The sequence below is a fragment of the Astatotilapia calliptera genome, chromosome 11 (genome assembly GCF_900246225.1).
Source record: "Astatotilapia calliptera chromosome 11, fAstCal1.2, whole genome shotgun sequence".
Classification (NCBI taxonomy): Eukaryota; Metazoa; Chordata; class Actinopteri; order Cichliformes; family Cichlidae; genus Astatotilapia; species Astatotilapia calliptera.
Window position 1 is genome coordinate 35923622 of NC_039312.1, and position 27498 is coordinate 35951119.

At 49.3% G+C, this 27498-nt stretch overlaps 4 protein-coding genes across 11 annotated transcripts in view; 2 read left to right on the plus strand and 2 right to left on the minus strand.

The window, feature by feature from the left end:
• Positions 1 to 4281: 4281 nt before the first annotated feature.
• On the minus strand, positions 4282 to 11802 carry slc39a3 (solute carrier family 39 member 3). 3 transcript variants are annotated; one of them, XM_026183414.1, is made up of 4 exons: positions 9836 to 11802; positions 7643 to 7896; positions 6437 to 6567; positions 4282 to 5023 (listed from the first exon to the last, which is right to left on the minus strand). In XM_026183414.1, exons 2-4 carry the CDS (start codon positions 7842 to 7844, stop codon positions 4358 to 4360), a joined length of 999 nt encoding a protein of 332 aa, XP_026039199.1. In that variant the 5' UTR covers positions 7845 to 7896; positions 9836 to 11802; the 3' UTR covers positions 4282 to 4357. The 3 variants fall into 3 exon arrangements, with proteins under 3 accessions (XP_026039199.1, XP_026039201.1, XP_026039200.1); XM_026183416.1 differs by lacking the exon at positions 9836 to 11802 and adding an exon at positions 8031 to 8190; XM_026183415.1 differs by lacking the exon at positions 9836 to 11802 and adding an exon at positions 7998 to 8190.
• A 58-nt stretch (positions 11803 to 11860) lies between these two features.
• LOC113031384 (histidine N-acetyltransferase-like) lies at positions 11861 to 18164 on the minus strand. 4 transcript variants are annotated; one of them, XM_026183421.1, is made up of 5 exons: positions 14904 to 15070; positions 14507 to 14761; positions 14202 to 14321; positions 13881 to 14105; positions 11861 to 13148 (listed from the first exon to the last, which is right to left on the minus strand). In XM_026183421.1, the coding sequence occupies exons 3-5, from the start codon at positions 14274 to 14276 to the stop codon at positions 12594 to 12596; spliced, it is 855 nt and encodes a 284-aa protein (XP_026039206.1). In that variant the 5' UTR covers positions 14277 to 14321; positions 14507 to 14761; positions 14904 to 15070; the 3' UTR covers positions 11861 to 12593. The 4 variants fall into 4 exon arrangements, with proteins under 4 accessions (XP_026039206.1, XP_026039203.1, XP_026039202.1 ...); XM_026183418.1 differs by lacking the exons at positions 14507 to 14761; positions 14904 to 15070 and adding an exon at positions 17408 to 18164; XM_026183417.1 differs by lacking the exons at positions 14507 to 14761; positions 14904 to 15070 and adding an exon at positions 15077 to 16559.
• creb3l4 (cAMP responsive element binding protein 3-like 4) lies at positions 16650 to 23005 on the plus strand. 3 transcript variants are annotated; one of them, XM_026183412.1, is made up of 10 exons: positions 16650 to 17164; positions 18246 to 18389; positions 18519 to 18783; positions 19517 to 19626; positions 19713 to 19802; positions 19885 to 19991; positions 20713 to 20781; positions 21191 to 21275; positions 21659 to 21749; positions 22074 to 23005. In XM_026183412.1, exons 2-10 carry the CDS (start codon positions 18249 to 18251, stop codon positions 22382 to 22384), a joined length of 1269 nt encoding a protein of 422 aa, XP_026039197.1. In that variant the 5' UTR covers positions 16650 to 17164; positions 18246 to 18248; the 3' UTR covers positions 22385 to 23005. The 3 variants fall into 3 exon arrangements, with proteins under 3 accessions (XP_026039197.1, XP_026039195.1, XP_026039194.1); XM_026183410.1 differs by having other exon boundaries at positions 16650 to 17159; XM_026183409.1 differs by having other exon boundaries at positions 16651 to 16897.
• Positions 23006 to 23076: 71 nt separating this feature from the next.
• Positions 23077 to 27498, plus strand: part of LOC113031382 (pleckstrin homology domain-containing family O member 1-like) — a 19335-nt gene continuing 14913 nt past the window's right edge. The window contains exons 1-3 of the mRNA XM_026183413.1: positions 23077 to 23352; positions 23771 to 25243; positions 25916 to 26062. Coding sequence (XP_026039198.1) covers positions 25217 to 25243; positions 25916 to 26062 — 174 coding nt within the window. The 5' untranslated portion in view covers positions 23077 to 23352; positions 23771 to 25216. The remainder of the gene's footprint in view (positions 23353 to 23770; positions 25244 to 25915; positions 26063 to 27498) is intronic.

The following is a 27498-nucleotide window of genomic DNA, read 5'->3' on the forward strand; positions in this document are numbered from 1 at the left end:
CTAAGAATTAAAGATATTTACAAAATCAAAATTAATGTATTAGATTTAAATAATCGAACCTATTTCTGTCGACTTAAACAATTCAAAGTTGTATTAAAAAAGTGTGTGTGTGTGGGGGGGGGGGAGGTCACGTGGACAGAGTTCAGCGTTTCTTCGTGGGGAGTGTAACCTCTGGCTCACAGACCAGCTAAGATGGCTCGGCTGAGGTGTGTTGGCGCCCCCTGCCGGCAGAGTTCAGCCGCTGCAGGCTGCTCCTCCATTTCCCTCCAGCTGCAGAGATTAGAGATCAAAGGTCAAGGTGGGGATCCTATTCTTCCTCACTGTGTGAGTATAAAGTTAATCCGAGTCTGTGGAAGACAGAGTGCAGAAGAAGAAACCTTCAGACCACCTGTAGTTCAGTCGCGTCTCCTCGTTTTTGAGTCTTCACTGTGATTTAGGGTCAAAGTTCTTGACCCTGACATCTCTTCATTTGGTCCATTACTTTTATTTTCTTTTTATCGTCAGCAGCGGGTTTCTTGTTTTATTTCTGATGTAACGATGAGGTCAGCCGATCACTTTGGCCTTTTCATTGTTTGCCAATAAAGTTTTGTTGTAAACACGCTCTGTGATTGCTGCTCTCACCTGTGCTCGTCCAGCACCTTCAGGCGCGTCCTGAGCTGTATCCCGAGTCAGGGTCTACAGCCTTAAAGGCCGCATTTTAAGGCCGATTACGTCACAGCGGCGCGACGAAGGCTGTCCCAATTCAAAGGCTGATCCAAATGCAGCCCTCAAATGCGTCCTTCATTTTGAAGACATTTGGACATTTTCTCACCCATTAAAGGAATATTTCATATATCAGTCTACTCTTCATTCTATCAGACACAGTTATCACAGCTCGAACATTTGCTTTTTACACATATATGTAAGCATTGAGACAAATGTAATAATGCCAACATACTGAAGGAACAATATTTGTCTCTTATATGTAATACATCTGTATACACACTGTCAAAGGTACTCGAGTGTCTTTGAGTGAAGATTTAAGGTGATAGGACATATAAATAGCTGCAACTTGAATCTTTACTGAAGCTCAGTGTTTGACAGAGTTCACTCGCATGTGCTGCACCAGTGTACCTGCACATGTGATGTGACAATAGAAGTGATTTGATTTGAGAGTTCAAACTCACTGCTGTAATAACTAATAATGATTAGTATAATAACTATAATATTGGCCATCTCATATTTACACTGACTTTAGTCTCATGAACAACATCAGCTAATTGTTATTTACTAGCTAATCTTAAAATGACTGTTTAGCACAGAAATGAAGCCCAACAATCATGTTTACAGTCCCGTGGTCTCAGCCTCAGATACTTAAATCACACAAAGCTCGTGTAGAAACAAACAAACGAACAAAACATGTTCCTTCATTTCTGCCAAACACGCGTTTCCAGCTATTATGGTTAATTGGAGGTGAGCTTCCCTCCCTCCAAGACATCTACAGGAAGCGCTGCCTGAGGAAAGCGGGGAGGATCATCAAGGACTCCAGTCACCCCAGCCATAAACTGTTCAGACTGCTTCCATCAGGAAGGAGGTTCTGCAGCATCCGGTCCCGTACCAGCAGACTGAGAGACAGCTTCTTCCATCAGGCCATCAGACTGCTGAACACGTCATAGACACCTCAGCTTCACTACTGGAACTTTAACATTATGCACTCCACACTGTACAGTAATGCCACTGTTTTGCACATATTCAACTCTGTATATTTTTATATATTTTATTTATTGTTTACTCTATTTAATTTGTAAAATATGTGTACACACACACACACACACACACACACACACACACACGTAGAAAAATATTTAGTATACACATCCAGAAATGCATATACTATTATATATTGTACATATATTTATTAGTTTCAGATGTAGCCATTCTTGTATTTTGCTTGTTTACATTATTGTATTTGCACATCTCTGTTGCTTGTGCAGCTTGCACACAAGAATTTCACTCACATGTGCTGTACCAATGTACCTGCACATGTGATGTGACAATAAAAGTGATCTGATTTGATTTGATTTGCTAGGCAACCCGGGCAGCGCGACGGAGGCTAGACCACCCATTTCACAAGCCTCGCACTTCCGGCCTCAGCGGTCTTTGAGTACGCGGCCCTTGAGGACCGTTGAGGCTGCAGACCCTGAACTGGGACACAGCCCTGAAATTCAGCTCCTGTCACGTTTGCGGTGATTGTTCAGCTGCGATCGCTCTGCTGCTGTCCTCTCAGGTGCACTGATGAGGTCACACAGGTGTCGCTGTGTTGCTGAACTGTTGTGGCTCATCAGTGAAACTGTGACATGAACGAGGTGATCTCTCACACACACACCGTGTCGGGGCTGCGGTGGGAGAGCTGAAAGCTGCTTGCAGACCGACCGCAGGCGGCTCGGACTGAAGTGAAAGAGGAACGCTCAGCGGCGCTCCGACTGCTTCTTCACCTGAACAAGGACACGCCTCACATCCTGACATCAGCGAGGTCATCGCTGAAGAGCAGCTGCCAAGGAAATGGCCTGTAACCATGGCAACCACAGGTTACTAGGGAAAAATGGGGCGTCTGTCAGCGACCCAGAAACCTGCAGCGACAGCAGAGTTGACATTTCCCCCAGGCGTCACCGTTCAGTCTGCAGGCCCGTGCCACGTGGTCTTCGTCATGGTGATTTATTTTTCGCCGCGATCCGAGGCCACATGGTACAAACTTGTTTCCAGGGCAGCTCTGATTTAGCTTTACAAACAGAAAACGCTTGTTTCCTGTTCCACGGGAACACAGACTGTATGTAAAAGATGGACTAGCACAGTCACTGGCGCCATGTTGGTTTTCCGCCTGCAGTTTGCATAAAAACACTTTTTTGTTTCTCAGATAAAATGAGAATAAAACCGTTTTCCGTCGGCTCGAGCGCCCGACGTGTTTGGATACGATGGACGGTCGGCGGCTAAAGCTGAGGACAAAAATCCGTCACGACGCGTCATCACTGCTCAGACTGTTGTCACGCGTACCGAGGCGGTCATGTGACTGTCGAGCTGTCAGACTTCGTCCTGGATCAGTGCTGCCGATCCACAGATCAGTAATCAGTTTATCTTTGCCGAGTAATCAGATTACAGGAGCTGAGAAAGCGTCACGCAGCAGAGATTTGACCTCACGTCTCTGAAAATACTTGAGTCTTAATGTAATCGAGTACTTTTACTTCAGTACAGATGCGCTTTATGTTTCTGCGTTTCTGCTTCCTGTCGTTTCGGCTCAGTGCTGCGTCCGTCTGACCCGTGGCTGTGCGGCTGCAGGACGCCGTCTCATGAAATAAACATTCAAACACACGTGTTTATTTTCTGCATGATTTTATACAAACTTGATTACAGTAAATTTACATGTTTAAAAATACTTTTATTACAAAAAACAAGTGTTTGAATCCTGCTGTCAGTTAAAATAGAGCTCTCCACGAAAACATGCTCTCCTCCGGCTCCGACGCCTCCAAACATTCCAGTCAGATTTCTGAAGGTTTTCCTTGTTTAGCAACGCGTTCGTTCTAAAAGCTGAAATCTCGTGCAGCTCTGGGGCGCTCCTCTGGGACGCTCCTCTGGGACGCAGCTCTGGGACGCTCCTCTGGGACGCTCCTCTGGGACGCTCCTCTGAGGCGAGCACATTGGAGGTTTGTGGTTGGTCGATCACTTCAGGCCTTCCTTGGGACTTTGTTCACGAGGAGGTCGGAGTATCGGTCATGTGATCAGGGTCTTTGCTCCGTCGGTCGTTTCTTCGATGTAACTAAACAGCCAAAGCGTCTCCACCTGGAACCTCCAATAAAAGCTGCCAAACAGGAAGTTCGAACAGCTCGACGACCTGCCGTTACGCCTCTATTAGCCATCAAATATGGCTGCTCTCCCGCTGCACCCTGAACTCTGAGATAGCGCTGCAGCAGGCCAGCCTGCTTCCCATGATGCACTTCTTCCCTCCCTGGGTGTTCGATCGCCTGCTGCGGCTCCTTAGCTTCATCCCGCCTCCCTGAGCCTGCCAGAGGTTTCCTCCTGTTAAAAGGGAGTTTTCGCTCCCCGCTGTCACCAGGTGCGGCTCATGAGGGGGTTTGATTGGTGGGTTTCTGTCAAACCCTGCAGGCGGTCAGAGGAGACCTCGAAGGAGGGCACGAAACTTTAACGGATCAGGTTTGCGGGGTTGTTCTGCTCCTCCCCCTGGCGCTCTCGCGCCGTCTCTCTTTGGCTTAAGTCTTCGTCTCTCGTTAACGTCACAAAAATTAAACACGTGTTCCTAATGAAGCTCTGAACCATGCGACGTCTCTGAAGTCGCACACGGAGCTCGCCCTCTCGCCGTCTGCCTCTACAGTTTGATGAACAGCACGGCGGTCACCATGGCAAAGCCCACCAGCAGCATGGCCACCTTGGTGATGCGGTTCCTGCCGGCGGCGAGCTCGTGCGGTAGGATCTCCATGAAGGTGATGTAGATGAAGGTTCCCGCCGCCAGCCCCTCCAGCGTGCAGCGGGCCAGCTGGTGCCCCGGCGATGTCTTGGTCTCGGTGAGGCCGACGCCCAGGCCGACGCCCAGCGGCGACATGACGGCGAACAGCAGCAGGCAGCCGACCACCACGGAGCGACGCAGCCGGGCCTGACACAGCTTCACGGTTAGGCTGAAGGAGATGATGCTCTTGTGGATCATCAGGGCGAGGCAGATCTCCAGCACCTCCTGCCCCTCCTCCAGCAGCCCCACCGCCAGCCCCTCGAACACCGAGTGCAGCGACAGCGAGAAGACCAGGATGAAGGCGCGCAGGGCGGACTGAGAACCAAAGTCCACGTGGAAGTGACCGTCCGAGTCCGCTGAGCCCCGGCGGCGGTGATCGTTGGATTGAATGCTGGAGTCCACCAGCAGAGAGCGCCGTTCCTCCGGGGACGGCGACGTCTGGTCCTTGAAGGCCAGGATGATTTGCTCCAGGACCAGGACCAGGAAGAAGCCCATAGCCACGATGAACTCGGGCAGGGGGAACTGCAGCTGAGGGAGGAAGAGGAGGAGGAGAAGAAGAGTCAGCTTGAGATACCTACATCTGGATTTATCTCCAGGGTCCAAAACTAAGACCTAAATGTTCACAGATCTGAATGTCCGAATAAATCATCGAAAAAACGTCAATATTTAATAAAACGTTAAGAGTAGAAACTCCAGAACGTTCTCATCGCCATGGACACGATCAATAACACATGACATACATGATCAGAGATGCAGCTTCAACCGGATTACATTTAAATCTCCAAATATGATTTTTATATGCCAGATTTATTTATGACATTAAACCATAAGAATTCATTAAAATGTCCAAATTTGTAGAGGTTTTTTTAAATCCTCCAAGTTTAAATAAATACATAAAAATAAAACTACAAATATGTCCCAAAAATGTGAATATTCTAAAAACAAAAAACCAACATCGTCAATAAAATGTCAAAAAAACTCAAATTTGTTACGTTTGTCCTCAAAATTAAAAGCATCTGTCGGACTTTATTAGCTCCAAACATTCAGAAAACAAATGTTAATGTTGAATAATTAAGACAGCAGAGGAGTGACGGACGGCTCAGCGTCTGTGTCTCTTCCTCTCTGAGTTTGAACGTTTTCACTTCCCTCTCGCTCAGTTTCCTGTGAGCGCTGTGGCGAACTCTGAGGACAGGAAATAAACCAGCTGCTGCTTCAAAATAAAAGCATTTCAACGCTGACAAACTGAATTTCCAGCAACGAGCTCTACGGAGGCCCGACATGACCAAATCTATAAATAAACTTCATTCAACAATTGTGAGAAATAATATTAAATATTTATTATTTATTTAAAAGTACTTATTTTTGTGCTTATTGCAGATTTCCTTTTTTTCCCAGAGGGGTTTCCTGCAGACGTGCTAATGGATGTTTGTGGTGCGACACGCGTGCAGTAAACTGTTTGTGGTGGGGAAACAAAAACACTCGCCAACATCTGCGTGGCCGCTGACTGCAGGCTCGGTGCAGCCGGCCTGAACAGCTGGAGTGTCGGAGGTTGTGCTTTACAAACACCAACATTGTCTGTTTGAGTGCAGCGAGTCAAACAGTCACTTCCTGCCACAGACAGGCCTCGCTCTAACATCAGCTCATAGTTGCAGCATTGAAGCTTTTACTCAGAGTTATCGATCCTGTCACGAGTTAGCTAACAACCAACCACATGACGTCACAGTCGTGCGGACATAAGATGGCGCTAAACAGGATTTTGAAACTTTGACTTTAAGCTGTTTTTTATTAAATCCAGAGTTACATCACTGTCTGAGAGCAGGATCGGTGGGCTCAGCCAGCTCAGACGTTAAAGCATCTCTGAGCGTGACGGTGAGGCTTTACCTGCGGTTTCTCTTCAGGCCTCTTTAACGTGTGCTCAGGTGAGCGTGTGCGCTCTCCTACCTTAATCCCGGCGCTGCTGAAGGCCTCGTTGATGCTCTGCAGGTAGTCGGGCAGCAGGTCCAGCAGGCAGGTGGCGAAGAACACGCCTCCAGCAAAACAGCTGATCAAGCTCAGCAGCAGGCGCCTTAAATCTGCAACACGGACAGCACAGGTCAATCACACGGATCAATCGCACGGATCAATCGCACAGGTCAATCACACGGATCAATCACACAGGTCAATCGCACGGATCAATCACACGGATCAATCACACAGGTCAATCGCACGGATCAATCGCACAGGTCAATCACACGGATCAATCACACAGGTCAATCGCACGGATCAATCGCACGGATCAATCACACAGGTCAATCGCACGGATCAATCGCACAGGTCAATCACACGGATCAATCGCACAGGTCAATCACACGGATCAATCACACGGATCAATCACACAGGTCAATCACACAGGTCAATCGCACGGGTCAATCACACGGATCAATCGCACGGATCAATCACACAGGTCAATCGCACGGATCAATCACACGGATCAATCGCACGGATCAATCACACAGGTCAATCGCACGGATCAATCACACGGATCAATCGCACGGATCAATCACACAGGTCAATCGCACGGATCAATCACACGGATCAATCGCACGGATCAATCACACTGCTGCAGAGCCAGAGGTTGAAACTGAAAGCAAACAGAAAGTCAGACTCCTGAAAGGCGTCGTGTAACAGCCCTGCAGAGCAGCGCTCATGGATTCATGTTCTCCTGCTGCAGCTGATCGAATGACTGCACAGAGATCACACGACGTCACATCTAATCAGCTGGTTAGGAGAAAACAGGAAGTCGAGCTGTGAGATGAAAACACTGCAGACTAATCCTGGAGCTCCGAGCGTGGCTTCGGGCTCAGCGGGATCTAAACCTAAACCCGTTATCCTGCGTCTCCCCACTTCCTCTCATGTATTTTACTACCAGAGCATGTGAAGCCCCACCCACCTGCCTTTAGGAGGCATGGCCAATTGGAAAACCGTTGGCTGAAAGTGGGAGGAGCGTGTTTCTGACCTGCAGAACACCATGCTCAAAAGAAGAATTGTCCATGCAAAGCCAGCATGAGCACGGCTGATTTCAGCCACCCAGTCCAAATATTTTCTTTCTGACGTTCTGACCTCCTCACACAGAAACCGATGTTGGAAACGTTTATCTGCTCAGTTTACCTGGCTGCACGCTGAAGCGCCCCGCCCCTCGGACGATGCAGAGCGGGGCAAATCCGAACAGCAGCGTGACTGACAGCAGGACCGCCAGCGCTCCTAGTTTGATCTCCAGGGCAGGGACGTCAGCCGGGTTCACCTTCAGCGCCGCCGTTTCCTTTGCTGAAGACACGAGGACAGAGGAGGATGCTCCGCCTGCGACAGCCATGTCAGCTCTCTGGACCGGACCGCAACCGTGGACTCGCTCTGAGGACGAGAGTCTGTCAGACAGAGGAAGAACAACACAGTGAGACACATGTTTCATTTGAATGATGGTTTCCTGCAGGTACGGGCGAACTGCGGCGCTGCGCCTGGATCACACCTGTGAGTCTGCAAAGACTAACGCATTACGTACTCCTAGCAGCTGACGATGAAACCTGACGTATGCGATGTTCACAGGCTGCTCTGAGCCAGACACACACACACAATCAGTCAGCATGAGGACGGTGCTCTTAAAGTTTAACCTAGTGATGGGACGTTCTGTATCGAGGCTTCGGAGCTTGTGTCGAGTAATGGAGGGGGCGTTTCCGCGATGCGCGTATCGAGGCTTGCTTCATTTATGGGAGGAGCTGAAAATGATGACGTCCGAAGCCTCGCTGCCCGGCTGTACCACGTGACTGGTTCATGAAGTGGTTCGAACTTTGCCGCGAGCTATGACAGCGATATAAACCCCTCAGACTTCATTCAAAATGTGGGTGTTTGATGGAGAGTTGCGGTTAGTGAGAGTTTGGAGACAGTTTGGAGGTTTATGAGAGTGAGGAGAGAAAGTCAGGAGAGAATGGAGCCAGCTAAGAAGAGGAGGATGTCCTCCCCTATGTGGGAACATTTTGATCTTATTCCTCCCAACAAGGTATGTAAATTTCTACAGAAGATGTATTGTCATGATACTGATGGTGCAATAAAACTTATGTTAAGCTGTCGTTACTTTTGTACAAGGTGAAGTGTTTGCTATGTGCCAGGGAGCTGGGATATAACAACAACACCTCATCCATGCTTAGGCACTACAGAGCTTTGCATGAGAATAAGAGGAACACCGATCGTGGAGCAAGACCAGGTGAGCCATCAAATGCAATGATAATATAGCATGCAGTAATGTTACTAAATGATATAACAATATTATACAACTGTTATAAGTTACGTGTGTGATATTTATATTTGTGCTTTGTTTTATTGTCTTTACATTCTGCCAGCATAAATATACACAGTATACTGCCATCACTACAATATACATGTTTTACACACTCCTTTTGTTGTTGACATTTACAGGCTGTGTGCAAAAGGCCACACTCTTCAAATTCATGCCAGCTATTATTTTTACGTCCAGTAGGTGTCCTGCTAGAGCAAATGAAGCTTCATGAAGCTTCGCGTTGGGGTGAACCAATTGGATGAAAAGCTTCAGTGCTTCATGGGGCTTCATCTGCCCATCACTAGTTTAACCCTCGCCTGCAGGTCGCTCGGTGAGGTCACAGTTTCGCCGCCCTCCTGTGGGCTAGGGCATAGGCGGGGTGATGAACTTCCTGTGTGATGTTTAGCTCATGCAGCAAACAGAGATGTTTGTGATGTGCAGAGCGCCATGAGTCATGTGACCCCAGGAATCGATAAGAGCAGCAAACAGAGGCAGCGGCGCGCTGACAGGAAGTGCGGTGAAGAAGGCGGATTAACTGAAAGCAGGTGTGAGTGGCTCAGACGGAGGGGCGGGTCTGATCTGATTGGGGGGGATTTCCACGTTATTTCAGGACGTGTCTGAAATCGGAGTGGGCGGTCCCCCTGCAGTTCCTCTGCTGTGCCGCAGGGGCAGCAGCGAGTCAGGCAGAAACAAACATGTTTACAGGCTGAGGCACGGGGTCAGAGGTCAGATCAGTTTGTATCCGACTGCTGGTGAGTCGAATAACCGAACATTAAGCAGCTGCGCAGATTTACCACAGCTGTAACATCTGCTACGTCATCTTTATGACGTGCACCGACTCTTCCTCGCGCAACTAATCAGACGTTAAAGGGGTTTTAGTTAGTGCGCACGCGCAGTCTGTGAGTCATGGAGGCGTAACCGTGGTAACCATCGTGTGTTTCCCGCTGATGATCCCGAGGTAACGGAATATTTTTACTCCGGAGCAGATCACGGTCCCGCGCACAGACTCCGCTCAGGTGTCCAAACACCCTTACCTGTTCAGCCGCGGGCTCGCGCTCAGGTGAGGCTCTCGGTATCAGAGCTGATCGGCGGCGTGAGCTTCTCTCGGTGCTGCTCTCCGGGAAGTGGTGACTCAGTTCCCACCAGCTGATCCCGCCTCGTGAGGGAGCTGCTGTGAAGCGCTCCGCAATAAAACACCGCATTTCCTCTTTACAAAATAAAAGCCCGTCAGTGTTTGGTTTCCGGTTCGGTCCTGGGTCCAGCAGGAGGAGACCCCGGACCATCAAACGCTTCCTGTCCCTCATGTATGTGACGTCATAACGCTAAAGTTTTCATTTATGTTGAAAAATCACAGATTTTCTTCATGTTTACCCTCGATGATCAGTCATCAATAACAGTCAATCAGGTAAGTCAATCAGAAAAGGGTAATTGAGTTCATCTCAGCCTTTTACGAGCCACGTCTTACGTTTTTAATCATTGATCTGTAATATTTATGGATCTGTGCGTGGGTTCGCAGCACAGGTGCTCTGTCACACCTGATCCTATTGATCCAAACGTTTGACTGCTGATTGGTGGGGGAGCAGAGCCTGCCTCTCCTCTGAAGTGAACGTTTGTCTTCAGCTTTATTTTCCTGATGCGCTTTAATTTATTCAATTAATAAATTGTTGTTTAAAAAAAGTTGCTGTGTTTTTATTTTGCTGCAGTGAAAACTGTCAGAAGCTCATGTTCATCTTTATTTTTAATTCTCAGCCTACACAAAGGCATTTACTGATTCTTTTCTCAAAAACTAAACGTGAGGCTTTTATTTTGAAGGCCGAAATCCCCTGTCGTTTTCTGACTTCACTCAGCTGGAGCGGGAGGCGGATCCTTCCAGCTGCTGACTTTGTAGCTTAACAGGAATCCCAAGAGTCCATGTTAGTGTCACTTTCCATCACTCATTAATCACAGGAGGTCAGAGGTCAAACGCCACTGCCTGTTAGTGACTGTGTGCGTGACACTGTGGAAGCTTCACTGGTACATAAATCACACAATGCTGCAGTCAGCACTCTGGCAGCAGTAAAACGTCTGTTAAGCTGTTTGTGGTTAGAGCAGCTGTGAAAACTTCGGGCTCAAAGGTCACAGTAAGCACAAACAAAAGTCGTCCTGGCCTTTGGAAGCAACGCCTCATGATCCAAATCATTACTGAGACACAGATACCAGAAACCACACCACAAAACTTCAAAATGACTAAAAATCTACTTCATTTACATGAAAAACCATAAAAAACAAAGCAGATGACCTCAAATTTAGGACCAATCACAGTGAAAAAATTAAATTATACACAAGGATAGACAGATACTATGAAAAAATCCAGACGTCCAACTATCAACTTCATTTAGATGCAGAAACACAGAAAGAGACTGAAACACACGAAATAGCCAAAGTACTAAACCACAGACTGTAAACAAAGATGGACAGAGCTCCTTAAACCTGCATTGCCTCTTCTGTCCATCAGGGGGCGACTCCTCTGTGATCTCTAATGAGTGGCAGGTGTGGCTGATTACAACATGATGCTTTTCTGGACTTTTCTACTCGGTCAGAACCCAAACAGGAACCTTCACAACACCGAGTAAACTCCACAGTGGACACCAGGGAAACACAAAAACACACACCACAATCCAAGAAGCACAAAGAAGCCCACACTCAAAGTTCACCACCTTTAAAGCTCTCCGATAACGCTGTAGAAATCCAACACAGCGTCTGAAAGGTTTTTATAATGTGGGAAAGAACAGTGTGATTCTGGGAATCTGAAGGTTTGTCGTTTCCGTCCAGTCCGAGCCGTCTTTGGCTCCCTGCAGGAACATCGAGACTCAATCGACAAACATTTAGCTTTTAGTTCACCTTGTAAAGTGTGCATGTGTAAAAAGTGGCTGGAGGACAGAAACAGAAATATCTTCTCACTTCACTCGGACGATTCCAGAAACTGACCTTTGCCCCCAGAGGCGAGGTCAGCTGATGGGTTTCCCGCCTGATTCGGTGGATTTACAGGGCGAGGCACTCAGAAAGACCACAGAGCCAGATCAAGATTCAAATATCTGATTTTATTTATATTCAAGCAGCAACAACCTGGTGATTACATATCGACAGTCAGAATTTTAAGAACGTTTCATGCGTGGGTCAGCAGGTGAACATAAAGGTGTGTGTCAGGTAAAGGTGCATCACATGAGATCATAAACAAACCTTATCTTCCACACAAAGACAAGCCTGTCAACACTGCTGCGTCTGTCACACGCAGACAGTAAAAATCACTTTATGTCCGTCAGACGGTGTCTTAGATTTAAACACGAAGCTTTGTTTAGCAGAGAAAACTCTTCTCGTAGGTACGCGTCAGTGCGAGGAGCCATTTGAGGCACCGCTGTTAACCGTTCAAGGATGAAGACAGTCCTCACAAAGCCAATTCAATCCTCCAAGAACAGAGAAACCTTCCCGATTGTCACACGTGACTTATGAACGTTTGGAAGAATGGAAAATATCTGAAACGTGCTGAAACTCCACAACAACCTCTAGCAGCTGACCTAGAACCGAGGTTCTCTCAGCTGCTAGCGGTTACCTCTGAGTGACGATGATGATTTCCTATTGAATTGTTAAAACTCACACTAGTGCTTCTAAACAAACTTATAACATTTAATTAAACCTGCATGTGGAACCTCACGGGATCCTGGGAATCCAGGACAAAAGGTTTGGAAGTGTTTGAAGGAATCCTGGCAGAGGTCAAAATATCCGCCAGCATTCAAGCTGTCACGCCGAGGCCAGTCAGAGGTCTGTCTCCAGTATGACTTCCTCCCAGTAGTCCTTAAAAAATGACACGTTTGCATCGTTCTGACAGAACTGACGTAAGCCCGCCCACAGCCCAGGATCCACGTAGGTGTGGCAGACCAGGTAACCTTTAAGACTCGGCAGGAAAGCTTCCAGTTGTGCCAGAAACACGGCGCACACCGATGTCAGACTGCGGCCAAAGATGTTGATGTTGAGGCGCATGGCATTGTGGCGGTAGGGTACGGCATACGGTGGCGTGCCCAGACTGAGGGCAGCGGGCTCGAACTCACGGTCTACGATCCACGTTAGGCCTCTGCGCTGCAGCACCTCTAGGTTGGCCTCCACCGGCTTCAAGGGCTCCCAGTCGTTGATGATGGTTTTGCCGGGCAGCAGGTTGGAAACCACGTGGTCGGACAGGACCAGCGTCTCAGCCTGCCGCCAGCTCAGCGTGACCGGACCACAGGAGGAGTCGGCGTGGAGCGGATGTTTGGATCGAAGCTCAGTGATGAAGGAGCCCAGGTTGACCGCCTCACAGCACAAAGACAAGATGGCCTGCAGGGGGCGACAGAGAGGACGGGGTGAGTCTGTGGTTTACTTACCTGTTCTGGTTCGACTCATCGCAGTCGCTCGGGAAACAAGTCCAAGTTCAGGCTTGGTCACAACATGCAACCGGACTATTCATGCTGTGATCCAGTCCATCATCCAATCACGTGGCATGTGTGCTCTTCACCCCCGTCACGAGTCTGAGGCCAAACTAAGAACCGCACATCTGTAGTTTCCATTCAGTGGACACGGAGGGATCGTTTACAGTCCAGGCTGAAAAACCAGGCGGACTCTTCAACTGTAAGTGCTCAGAGCACGCTCAGTCTTAGGATGTGTCTGCAGCATCACGGTAACCACGACAACAAAGGCCACCTTGCAATAACTAGAAGCCAGCGGTGATCTCTGACCAAACGTCAGTGTGATGACACTGTGCCGGTCCTGCAGTCCTAACAGGAGAGTAATTATAAATTAATTCAAGTCGTTATTTATTTTTAAAAACCCTTTGATTCATTTCCTATGAATATCGACACATTAGCTTTACTTCTCAACCACGACGTTCATGAACTGAAAGTCTACGTGCTTCAGGAGGACGCGGCATTTCTGCACAGCACGGTCAGAATAAAGGGAACGGCGCCGCTCGAACAGACGCATCAGCTTCTGCAAACAGCTGCGCGACGTCGCTGTGATGAAGAATTATCACCAACTTTGGTCACAATCACAAACCGGTGGACTCTGACACACCTCCTTTGCGATGAGCCTGTACTTGGCGAGTGTCTTCACTGAAGGATTGTCTCCTCGGCTCAGCCTCACAGCAGAGATTTCTGGGTAGTAGCGGCGGACGTAGTTGGTCACATGCGTCTGGAGGGCGCTGGCGATGCCGCTGCCCCTCAGATCGGACACCACCCTGCGCCCCTGAAGTACTGCCGTCTGACCGCCATCCACCAGGAGCGCAGACTCCAGCGCCACCTGCAGGGAGATGGAGAATGCAGCTCAGTGTAGAAAAACAGAGCCGTGAAATGAAAACTGCGGTCTGCTTCCTCAGGGCTCGCCTTCACGCCTCACCACTCTGCCGTCGATCCGGGCGATGAAGACGACGCGTCCAGGCTCCTGCAGCCAGCGGTGAAAGAAGGCGGCCATGTAATCGAGCCCGTTGTAGTCATCAGGCGTGCAGATGTTCAGGACCTGCGGGACAACACGGGCTCTGTTAGGAACGACGCTCTGAGGACACCTGGGCGTTCCTGACTCCGCCTCAAACAGACGTCAGAATACAGACAACTTCTAATTGGCGCAGAGCAAACGACGACACACGGGTCCGTGACGCTCAGCACTGATTTTAAGTTTGGCTGTTAAAGCCTTCCATCAATCACCTCCACGACATCTCCCAGGTTAACCACAGGTCAGAGGTCGTCGCTGCTCCCAGCAACCTCCCTCGCCTGAAACTAAAGGGTCCACGCCTCTGTCTGTCCCCACGGAGACCCCTTTAGACCTTTAAATCAGCTCTGAACGCGTCGTCTGTCTGAGGTGCTCAGAGTTTATCACTGTGATTTTATTTGACTGCTCAGATTTTCTTCAGGTATCGATTCTAACTTGTGACTCCTGCAATTCATGTGTGTCCTTTGTCCCTGTGAGAAATGACAAAGCGCCGAAGCAAACAGGAAATGAGGCCATGAGGTTTTTTTAGTTAGTCACAGCAGTAAATTATGTGATGTTCAAAGTTTTTTAAAGCTGTTCAGCGGCGTGCTGCAGCGGTGTGCACTCCTTCACCTCATATGTTTTATGGAGCAAACGCCATAAAGGCGAAGAGAACCGCTCGAGCAGCCGCGGTCAGTCGTCCTATCAGTGGCTTCAGCCTGTGCATTCAGCCTGAGTTCACATCTCGCACTCTGACCTGTGATCTTTAGAGAGTCATGTGACTATTAATGGAAAAATGTTGGGACCTGCTGGAAGTCCTGCTCCTGGGCCAGGCAGTACACCACATCAGCTGCTTCCCCTCCTGCAGACATCCTGGTCCTGTTTCAGCCCCTGAGGTGTTTCCTGCACGCTTCGGTCTCCAGAACCTCTGAAGCACTTTGCACCTGCAGAGAGCGGTCGACGGTTCCTCTGCGAAGCTTCTGGAGAGTCCAGAGGTCAGAAAGCTGTCTGCTCAGCCAACGCTCAGGGCTGCGTTCAGCATCCACACCCCTGCAGCTGGGGCTGGAGTGCTGACAGCGTTCGCCTCTCACAGCGATAGTTTCATCTGTCAGATTATCATCGTTTGTGTCTCTGAGTGCTTTAGTGGTAAAACTGATTCAGATTTTCAGAATAAAAGCTTTGTTTCAGCATTAAAAACATGTAAAATTCTTTCTGCAGGTGCGTAAAGTTCAAACTGTTCAAACTCCACTTCTGCAGAACTTCGGGTAACTGTGAATGCAGCTTCTGAAGCCACGCCCTCTGCCGAGGATTTCACCAGCAGAGGATCCATCAGCATCCAATCAGATGGTGGAGGTGTGAGATTTAAAGAGTTACCTGTAAGAGGAAACCTTCAGAGACCAAACAGTCACACCTGGTGGTGAAGTGCCAGCGCTGCAGTCACGGTGACGGGGCAGGTGTTTAGGAGCAGGGCTAAATACTAATAAAAATGAACAGAAAAACAAAGGGGAGGAGCCTCATGTTGGAGAAGCAAACATGTCGGCACAGGTGCTGACCAACTCGCAGAGAACAGTGTGCTCGTAATTACAGATGTTCAGGTTTTCTGCTGCTTCAGCCTGAGGCACACATCACACTCGTGCTTCTACATCCTCTGCTGAGCAACCTCTGACCTCTGACCTGCTGCTCAGGTTCAACAGGTAGTGGTCAGAGTGAATTGAGCTGCTGTGAGATTAACTTTGAGAAAATGCTTCTCGTGGCCGTCAGGATGGGCATGTGGGTGAAGTGTGGGGTCAGGCCTCTTAGGTCCAAATCAGTCGGTTCTCCTCTCAGCATCTCTACAGAGGAACACCTTAGCCCCCCCCCCCCATATGACACAGAGTCATATGATGGCTGATAACACGGGAACCGTCAGAGGAGCCGTCTTCAGCAGAGCCTCAAACCTCCAGAGCCCAGAGGCAGGAGAGCAGGTCCAGGGACACGTGGAACATCTGCATGCTGCAGATGGAAGCGATCCCTCCATCTTTGTCCAGGGTGGGCTCCTGCACCGGATGCACGGTCATTGGATATTCCATGACGCTGTAAATCACGTCAGACCGGAGTCATTTTTATCAACTCTTAACCTTTAACAACCTGCTGCAGATTTGAACTCACTGTTCAAACTGGCTAATTCGCTTTAGTGCTGATTTTATCTGTTGTCAAGTTTTGTTTTGCAATTCTAACTTATTTTATATAGTTTTAAAACTATTTTCCTTTTCATTTTTTCTTTTGTAGATGATCTTCGGTTTCTGAAAGGCGCCCTCAAATAAAATGTATTATTATTATTATTATTATAATTATTACTATGATAATGACATTAATAATAATATTATTAACATTCCTGTTGGTGGCCCTCAGACAGCAGAGGGCTCTGTTTAGTCTGCCTGATTATAGGAAGAGAAGAAGAAGTCGGGCATGCGCAGAGGCGGAGGAGGCTGTGAGCTGCCAGCTGGACTCCGTGTTCCACCGTGAAGCGACACGAAGGTCCGTGTGTGTGTGTGTGTGAGAGAAAGAGAGAGGAGGAGGAGCACCGCTGATGAAGATCCGGAGCGTTTGTACCGGAAACGACAACAGCAGAGCTCCGTGTGTCAGCTGTGAGTATCCTCTGCTGCTCCTCAGGTCCGACCGGGACCGCACCTGGAGAGTGCTGGAAAGTTTTTGAATGGCACACAAAGAGGAAGAGTGAGAAAAGTACTGAGTTTAGAAGTACTCTGTTACAGTAAAAGTACAGGAGTGTGCTGTGCGGTTATGAGAAGTCATAAGTGTCACTGCAGGTGTGACCAGTGGGAGTCTGCACATGCTCAGTTCGACCCTCTCCTGGGTAGACAGTAGGAGCTTGGACCATTTGTTTTGGAGGTAAGGTGAGTTTACCTTCATCTCTGACTGAGTAATCTAAAGTAATCCCATTCTGGGTGTCTCGCCTCAACCGGGGACCTCATTAGTGAATGAGCCCGGTTGGATGAGCTCTGCTCCACCCTGGCTGTGGCGAGCGTGCTCTGGGTTGGAGCGTTTCACCTGGTGTGTTGTTGTGATGTCGTTCGTCTCAAGCTGAGACTTTGCAAAGGCTGTATATCAAAGATGGACACGGCTGCTGTGACACTGACCGCTGGTTGAAGTCCCGCGTTGATTGTTGATGTCATCGGTTGTTTGCAGCCACCCAACGACCAATGAACCAATGGCCCTCAGTCTGCAGGAGAAACGTCCTTGTGGTTTCTTTGGGCGCTCGCAGGCTGCCGTAGCGGGCTGTAAACATGTTGTAAAGTTTTAACCTGAGGGTCTGAGAGATCACCTCACTGCTGGACTGCAGCTTGTGTCCATCTTTTACGTACAGTCTAACAGGAAGACCTTTGCTAGACCATAATTGGGACAACAGGTGATGATATAGGTGTGGCGGGTACAGCTGAGGCTGGCTCGGTGGAGTGTTTCCCTCTGAAGCACGACTTGGATTCACCCGTGAGGCTGTTTTATTGATCAGCTCATGTGACTTCAGGTAAATCGGAGGCGGTCTCAGTCTGCAGGTTCCTCGCTGTCGTGTTTGGAAGCTAAGAGACGTGGGACAGGTCGGGCTTGTTTGCGGAGAAACACGTTTGGCAGCCTATCAGGTCTCAGCTCAGGTGTGTGCGTTTGGGTGTGTGCCTACCAGGATGTCCTCCTCAGAGCTGCTTTACCTGCTCTCCACCCACACACACACACACACACACACACACCTGCTTTGTCTGTTTGTCAGCTGCTGCTAGGTCATGTGACCCACACAGATGCCTTTTGCACACTGCTGCAGCTTCTCAGGCTTTCAGAACAGCGAAGGTGTCGTATTCAGGAACTCGAGCTGAAGAGCTTCAGCTGTGACCTCTGCTCTGCTTTCCCATACAGTGTCCGCCTCTAGCTCCTCCTCCTCCCCCCACTCTGTCTGGTACTGATCCAGGTGTGAACCTGTGTCTGCAGGTGATGGATGCAGAGAGCGGGGAGCTGTTTCTCGGCGTCATGGCATCCGGGAGCTGGCAGCTCGACGGTCCGTTCTCCTCCTCAGAGCTCATCCCGGCCGGCTCAGAGAAACCCCTGCAGGACTGGGCGGTGGACCCCGAGTGTGTGAGTGTCTGTGATCACATGACCACTCAGAGAGGAAGTGTTTATTTGAAACTTTGAAGTGGTGGCGAGTTTTTCCATGTCTGATGTGGCCTTGCTGTTCGTGACTGTGTAAAATGTGACCTTCATCAGATTCTCAATGACAGCGACTCCGAGGACGTCCTCCACGCCGTCAATCCAAACGAGGTGTTTCCCAGCGGGCCACCGGCTGACCCGTCATCAGAGAGCGACAGCGGGATCTCCGAGGACCCCGCCATCGAGAGTCCTGTCACCACGGTGACTGCAGCGGGCACCCAGCTGGCGCCAACGACAGTTTACCAGCTGGTTTATGACATCAGCGGGCTGGGCGGTGCTAAGACTGGAGCTGGACAGGAGAACATCATCTCCATCGAGCTCGGTGAGGCCACGCTTTGTTTCTGCCGTTCAGGATTCGACGAATCAGGCGACATTCAGCGGCGGCAGCTAGCTTCATGCTCGTGTCGACTGAGCTTAAAGAAGTTTGTTTCATTAAAGCATCAGCAGATGATTCATGCTGAGAATCAGCTGAAGTCCAACTTTAGTGTAGTACCGGTGTCTCCACCAGGGGGCGTGTGAGTATTAACAGAAGCTATAGCATACATTTTCATTGCTATGCAGATGATGCCCAGCTCAGTGGTCCCTCAGATGGTCCCGCCCCTCCCGAGCCTGGCTCTGCTGGAGGTTACTTCCTGTTAAAGGGGAGTTTTTCCTTCCCACTGTCGCCAAAGTGCTTGAGTGTTTGTCTCTATGTTTGGAGGGTCTTTACAATATAAAGCGATTGATTTGGCGCTACATGAACAAAGTTAATTGAATTTAATTACGAACTCGTTCTGATGTGAAACTGCGAGCTGGTTTTGCACATGGATGAAACACTGCCCCCTGCTGGTGACGTCATGGTTAGTTTGGAACGATGATGATTTTAAATCATTGTTTAATATTTTTAGGTGGCGTTCACGGCACGAGACTGAAGCTTTCAGCTTCCTGTTAAACGACCTGGTGTGAAGCCAAAAACTATGACTCCACCCATTTAAAGAAAAAATCGACAGTGTGATGTAAGCGCGGCAGAAACAGGAAGGAGTGGCGTCGTTAACGGTGGTGCGCTCTCTCTGCAGATCAGTGGAGCTCTCAGCTGCTGCTGTCGGACTCGTGCGTCGTGAGCGAACTACCTGTGGTTTCGGCGCCGCGGCTCGCCATCCCTCCTCCCAGCCTCGACGACGACCTGGTGAGCCTCTGTTTCCTTTTTTTTTTTTTTTCCTTGTCCTTCGTCAGGCTCCGCCCTAACGACTCATTCTTCTTCTTGTGTTGCAGCTGTGCCTGGATCTTCAGCTGACCGAGGAGGAGCAGAAGCTGCTGACCCAGGAGGGCGTGTCGCTGCCCAGCAACCTCCCCCTCACCAAGGTCGGGTGCACAGATGCTCTCAGGCCGCCGCGTTTCTGTGTCAGGTGCACGCTGCTGACTTTGAACCGAACTTTATTCACAGGCCGAGGAGCGAATTCTGAAGAAGGTCCGGAGGAAGATCCGTAACAAGCAGTCGGCTCAGGACAGCCGGCGGCGGAGGAAGGAGTACATCGACGGGCTGGAGAGCAGGTAACCGGCCAGCTGACCGCCGCCGCGTCGCTGACAGAGACTCCATTTCCAGACGTGTTGTGAGGTTTTTTCAGCGAGTCGATAGTTCGCCCCCCCGCCTTCATTTATCTGCTCTCACTTTCAATTTGAACTTCCTTCCATCCTCCAGGGGTCGTGACCCCGCTGAACTTCAGCCGTCTCCAGTGTCACGAGTGTCACGTCACGAGGGTTAACGCTGGATGAGGGCGGCGTTGTCACACGTTCACCTGCAGATTGGCTGCTATGAGCAGGAGAAGGAGGGGCTCGCTCTGTGTCAGCCAGAGCGGCTCAGATGTGTTTTTGTTGTGGGTTCAGAGTAATGAGGGAGTCACAGCTGTGTGTTAAATCGATGCTATAGGTCCGTCGTGACCACAAACCCCGCCCCATATTGTGTTTCCTCCTGCGACTTCTTCAGCTTAGAGAAACCTCAGCGCCACCTGTTGTATTGGTGATGAAACCGCAGAGCGACAGAAAGTTACGCCTTGACACCGAGCGGCGTCGCCGGGTTACTGGCGTTAAACTGTCATTAACGAAGACGGCGCTAAACGTGTTTTTAAAGCTCTCAGCCTCACAGGCAGAGTTACGTCTGTGTGAGCGGTGATGAAATAACCTTTACATGTACGGCTTCATGTCCTGTTCAAGTCTGCACAGAGGTCCCCATGGTAACACCTGTGTGTGTGTGTGTGTGTGTGTGCGCTGACAGGGCGGCGGCGTGCTCGATGCAGAACAAAGAGCTGCAGCGGACGGTGGAGCAGCTGGAGAAACGTAACAAGTATGAACACGCTTTGCTGATTATTGAGGTCACAGAGAGGTCACTTCCTGTGACATAAACACAGGGAACGATGTCGAGCTCACACTCTGTAGGTTTTATTGTAATCTCACACAGTTTGGTGACATGAATACCACAGACATGTTATTCCAGACACTTCTGTCACAAACAGGATCAGAAACATCCACATCAGGGAGACCTCCCTGTGGTTCTGACTCCCACCAGCAGGGGGCACTGTGCTCTCACTTTAAATGTGAACCTCGGACAGCTCAGTCACGAGGACCTGAGTCTGTCTGAAACAGTCAGATTTACTTTTTAGTTTCTTCTTGAACTTCCTGCTGAGTTTGCTGCTTGCTGATTGGTTCACCTGCTCAGGTAAGCCCTAACCAGCCCCTGTGTTCCTGCTCCTCAGCTCTCTGCTGGCTCAGCTGCAGCAGCTTCAGTCTCTCATCAAGCAGACGGTCAGTAAAGGAGCCCAGACCAGCACCTGCCTACTGGTACGACCACCTTAAACCCGTTAAGGTGGAATGAAGTCTGTTTTGTTTTTGTTTGTTTGTTTTAGTTCTGCTCCTACACACACACACACACACACACACACACGCCCGTTCAGCTATCTTAGTGAGGACCTTCATTGACCTTAATAACCCTAACCATGAATGAATGCTGACCCTAAACCTAACCATAACCGAATTGTAACCCTGACACTGAAACCACATTTTGAGCTTCAAAAATGTCTTCAGACTTGTGAGGACCGGGTTGTGTGTCCTCACAAGTGACTGTTCTCACAAGTATAGTAGAATGCAGATTTCGGTCCTCACAATGACAGCTAGACAGGAACACAGACACACACACTCTGACCCTGCTCCTCGTGTGTCTTCAGATCATCCTCGTCTCTCTCGGTCTGATCATCCTGCCGAGCTTCAGCCCGTTCAGCCGCCACCGTGCAGACGACGACTACAGACCCACAGGAGGTTGGTCCCTGATGACATCACTTCCTGTTTGAGCATCTGTGATGGCAGCACAGGGTTTAGATGGAGGCTTTTGGGGAAGCTGAGAGTTTGTAGGATTGAACATTTTAAATAAAAATAGTTCTTCAGGCGCTCGAGCGCTTCCTGACGCTCGCTGTGTAAATATGGCGACGCAGGTAAACGCGGTAAATCCTGGTCTCATGTTGTCGGTGTGGCAGGAATGTTGCCTCAGAGACTGGAAAATGAATCCTAGGAATAACTTCGGTCGCGTTTTCTCCTCGGCACGTCAAACCGCTGGACTCATGATTTATTTTTTCATCTTTCCAGTGATTTCCAGAAACATCCTGACGGATCCGTCGTCCTCTCAGCCGACCTCAGACGACGCCTACGGTGCGACGTCCCTGCAGTCTGAGTCCCCCGCTCTCAGCCAATCAAAACCTCCTGAGGGAACGTCGAATCTCCCAGAACCAACAGAAAACCACGAACACGCAGCCGCAGACGGTACGGAGGGGAGCCGGTCGGGAAACGGCTCGGTGGTTACTGCCGAGCAGACGGAACCCGGCGCCCTCGGCCAGAAGTCGACGGTCCGAGGAGGACGGCGCGATCAGGCCAAACCGGGACACGCCGATGAGATGTAGAAACCGGACTTCCTGTTTTGAAGGAAAAAAACCCGACCTGCCCGATCGATCAGCTGATCGGTGCTGATTTATGGTGGTGGATTTCAAATGATCAAAAACACCAGACGGTATTATTCACGCCGAAACAAACCCTGTTAGCATCTACGGACATCCAGCACGAAGGTGAAGGTTCAAACTCGCCGTGGCTTTTCACCGTCGCCTGTTAGCATGCTAAGTCACGAGTACGCCAAAAGTCTTTGTTTGTTTAATAAATAAAAGGTTTTCTTCACAAATACGTGAGCAAACGTTACTTGTTTGAGTTGCAGCGTTGCTCACACGCCACGTAAACGTGTGGATGTTAGCAGCGCGGTGCAGTGACCGCTTTTCTTTTTCTTTCTGGGATGAAAAATGAATCAGTTGTGACGTCTGGAGTGATTATTGCCAAGTTTGATTTTTTCTTGTAGCGTGTCCTGATCATAAAGGAGCTAAATCATCTACAAACTGCTGCGAGGAGCTCGTGCACCTTTGTGACACGTGGTGACCTCATCATTTCAGACTTTGGCCACGCTGAATGTGCAGAGCGCCCCCTGAAGTGAAACGTGTGTAAATGTCTTTCTGGGTGAATTAAACTGTTTTTGCTGATCTCAGTTTCTTGGATTGATTCGTTTGTTTTGCTGCGTCTGAACTTTGACCTTTAAACGCTGTCAGACTTCACGGATCCGCCGGTCCCTGCAGGCCGAGCAGAGGAACCTGTTTCAGTTTCACCTCCGTACCTCCCAGCTTCGTTTCAGGATCTGCTTCATTAAAGGGAAACCGAGCGTGTGCAGCAGCACGGCGAGGCCGACTGGTCTGACTGGAGCTGCCAGCTGTTATTTTTTTTTTGTAATGAATAAAAAATAACATGACGTTTCTGTGCTGATGTTTGTGATCGTTCAGACACTGCTGCACTTCACCCAGAAACCATCAGAGGGCGTCACAGACCAAAGGCAGTGAGTCTCAGCTTCGATCTGATTGGGCGTCTCATGAAACACTAAAAATAAATCGTTTATAAAATCAGGTTTTACTTTCGTAAAACTTGCAGGTCACTTGTCACAAAACTTTGATACGTTTTTATTTTTGGATTTATGTCATAAAAGCATTTTTAGATTAATATTTATATTTTATTATTATTATTATTATTATTATATGTTTTGATATCTTTTCCAGTTGTCTTCATAATTATTACTTTAACAATTGGTGTTTTTATTTGTTACGATTTTTATGATTTGAATTGATTTTTGTCAGTTCCTTATTTTAATATTTTTCTATTTAATTTAACAATTTCTGAGTTTTCAGAGTTTCCTTTTTAATCATTTATTTATTTTTTGAAGTTATTTTTTCATTGTTACTGTTTATTATTATTTATAGGTGAGCAGTGCTGTTGGCCGTGGGTGTCGGCTGCTGGTGAGTCCGAGCTGATCGGGTTGAACCTGCGGCTCTAATCTGCTGCTGTTGTTTTGGGCGGATTGTCCCTTTAATGATGGGGTCGGGGATAATCTGCAGATGAGCCGCCACCTCTCGCTGTGACCCAGTTTGTGATCTACACTGGGACTGAAACTGACTCCAGATCAGAGCCGAACCTGGAAACATCTGTCAGATCAACCCGATGCAGATCTAGAGACGAGGACGGCAGAGCAGCTGCAGACTCGTGAGGACGCGGCGTCTGCAGATGGCGTCTGCAGTTTGCGGACACCATCTGCAAACCAAAACTGCAGTCTGCAGTTCATGGCATGATTTCAGAGTTGATGAGGATGTTGGGGCAGCCTGATGCGCGTTTCATCACAGTTTTGGTCAATGCTAACAGTGCAAGCACGAGCTGCAGTTCATGCGACGGCCACAGGAGGGCACTAATTAAAGATCCTGTAATGGAGCACAGTAAAGACGGGCGGTCGTGTTGGTTCGGTGAGCAGGGTCGGAGAAAGCGTTTTATCGTCATTCTGATTAAAGTTAGTTTCTCTACATTTGAGTCGTTTGGTTTCTTGACCAATGACGCGCTCGCTGTGAGCTGATGGTGCTCACCTCCATCCATAAATCACCAGCAGTTATTTCATTTTTTGGAGTTTGAGGCTTTCAGATATTTGTCAGTACTTTAGAGATCACCTCCCTCCTCCTCTCTCCCCCGCTTGTGTCCACAGGCTGAGGTCAGTTTCCTTCGCCAGGCGCAGGCGGCGTCTGTGTGACACATTTCACCCTCGTGGATTATCTCTGTGAACACGCCATAATCTACATCATGCTGTGGATTAGCACAGATGTCTGTGGGATTACAGAGAGTGCCGCGTGTTTCCTGAAGCTGAAGCTGGAACCAGGCTCAGCTTCAGGTCTCGGGTCTGTTCAGCCCAAAAGGAGGAGACTGTCCTCCCAGTCGGAGGCAGCGGAGCCTCTGCTGGACACCAGAGGAACTGCAGGCTCGAGCGTTACTGCCCACCCTGTGACGTCAGCGCTTTCAGTAGCTCTCATTCTCGGCCACTCCCGCTGTCCGCCGGAGGGGGGCGCTTCCGGGCTGCCGATGAGCCGCTGAGCCAGCGGGCAGGCGGGGAGGGGGGACAGGGAGGAGGAGTAACCGGACACCCAAGCACGGAGCGGCTGCTGGCCGGTCAGAGTGCGGCGGAGCCCGGCGGCAGCCACAGCAGCGAGTCGCTCAGCACAGTGACACCGAGCAACAGAGCCGTGGAGCGGCGGAGCTGAGGCGGAGGCTCCGGTCTCCCCTGCAGGAGTTTGACTGCTTTAACGGCTCTCCGAGTCTCCATCGAGCGGATAACGGAGTTCCCGTGAAAGTGGGAGAAGTGTCGCGATCAGCCGCCGGACACCGGCAGCATGAAGAGGAGCAGCTCCGGGAAACGGGTGAGTGATACCGGGACAGAGGGCGACCCCCGGGGCTCTCTCCGTTAAAGCAGAACTCGAAGAACAAAAGCCCGAGGATTAGTTTTATTCTGAAGGCTGAGAGCCGCAGGCTTCTCAAGAACCCACGTCCGGTTTTCATAATAAAGGCCTCACTCTGCTGATGCTTAAAAAGTGCCAAAAGGCCAACAAACAGACGGAGAAGTGATGTTTTTAACAGTGACCCGGTCTGTGAGGGTCTGTGAGGTCCAGGCCGGTCCTGGAGGCTTTAAAGTGACCTGAATGTGGTGTGATGGTTAATCTGCTCAGCAGCTCCAGTTTCAGTTACAGCCTTTAATGGACTTGCATAACAACCATCTGACCCCAAACCGGCTGAACTCAGAATGAAAGCAGTTAGAGGCGGGCTCTGTCGGTGCTACACACACCTGTCTGTCCACACAGGTGAGGATGAAGAAACAGAGTAATAGAAATCAGCGTCTCCCAGTCTGTACACAACAGAAAACAGAGTAGAAACAGCAATAGAAGCATGAATAGAAACACAAGTAGAGTATTATAAACAAAGACTAAAAATACAAACTGAGGAGATGAGGTTGATTTAGGCTGAGCTTCTGGAGCCGTGTTGACAGGTTTCCCTGCTCCTCACCTGCTCTGTCGGCTTCCTGTTTCTTGTCTCAGGGCGCGTCCGAGTCGGCGCCGCAGAACGCACCGCCTGATAAAGTGGGCTGGATCAGGAAGTTCTGCGGCAAAGGGATCTTCAGAGAGATCTGGAAGAACCGCTTTGTCTTTCTGAGAGGAGACCAGCTGTTCATCTGTGAGAAGGAGGTGAGTCAGAGAGGGCGGGGCCTACAGGTGACCAACCCCTGACACTCACTCACTCAATTAGTCAATCAATCAATCGATCAGTGGACATGATCAGAGGTAGAAGGTCTCTGATCCTCACAGCGTGATCACCTGTAACCAGCAGGCAGGTGACACCTGTGATGTCATTAAGAAGGTTAACGAGGAACAGATTTAAAGGGAGTGCGCAGCTTTTTTATGAAACTGTTACAGAACTTTACAGGAGAACTCTTGCAGAGAACATCTGACATGTTGAACTTGGTAAGCACTGAAGTACCTCAGAGTACTCCAAAGTACCTCTATGTACATGCATTGAGAGTATTGTGTGTAGTATTTTTAGCCTTCCTCCAAATTCTGCAGTTCAGTTTGCAAACAGAAAGATTCTCCTCGGGTTTCATCAGCCGACGTTCTGCAGGAGTCGAGTTTCAGTCCGAGCTACAGATACACAGAGTGCTCCGGTTTCACTGCTGCAGCACAGGAAAAGTGTCCTTACAGAACCCTTATCACACAGGGAACGTCGTCATAGAACCGTTATCACTCAGGGAACGTCGTCATAGAACCCTTATCACACAGGGAACGTCGTCATAGAACCCTTATCACACAGGGAACGTCGTCATAGAACCGTTATCACACAGGGAACGTCGTCATAGAACCGTTATCACTCAGGGAACGTCGTCATAGAACCCTTATCACACAGGGAACGTCGTCATAGAACCCTTATCACACAGGGAACGTCGTCATAGAACCGTTATCACTCAGGGAACGTCGTCATAGAACCCTTATCACACAGGGAACGTCGTCATAGAACCCTTATCACACAGGGAACGTCGTCATAGAACCCTTATCACACAGGGAACGTCGTCATAGAACCGTTATCGCTCAGGGAACGTCGTCATAGAACCCTTATCACACAGGGAACGTCGTCATAGAACCGTTATCGCTCAGGGAACGTCGTCATAGAACCCTTATCACACAGGGAACGTCGTCATAGAACCCTTATCACACAGGGAACGTCGTCATAGAACCCTTATCACTCAGGGAACGTCGTCATAGAACCCTTATCACACAGGGAACGTCGTCATAGAACCGTTATCACTCAGGGAACGTCGTCATAGAACCCTTATCACACAGGGAACGTCGTCATAGAACCCTTATCACACAGGGAACGTCGTCATAGAACCCTTATCACACAGGGAACGTCGTCATAGAACCCTTATCACACAGGGAACGTCGTCATAGAACCCTTATCACACAGGGAATGTCGTCATAGAACCCTTATCACACAGGGAACGTCGTCATAGAACCCTTATCACACAGGGAACGTCGTCATAGAACCCTTATCACACAGGGAACGTCGTCATAGAACCCTTATCACACAGGGAACGTCGTCATAGAACCGTTATCGCTCAGGGAACGTCGTC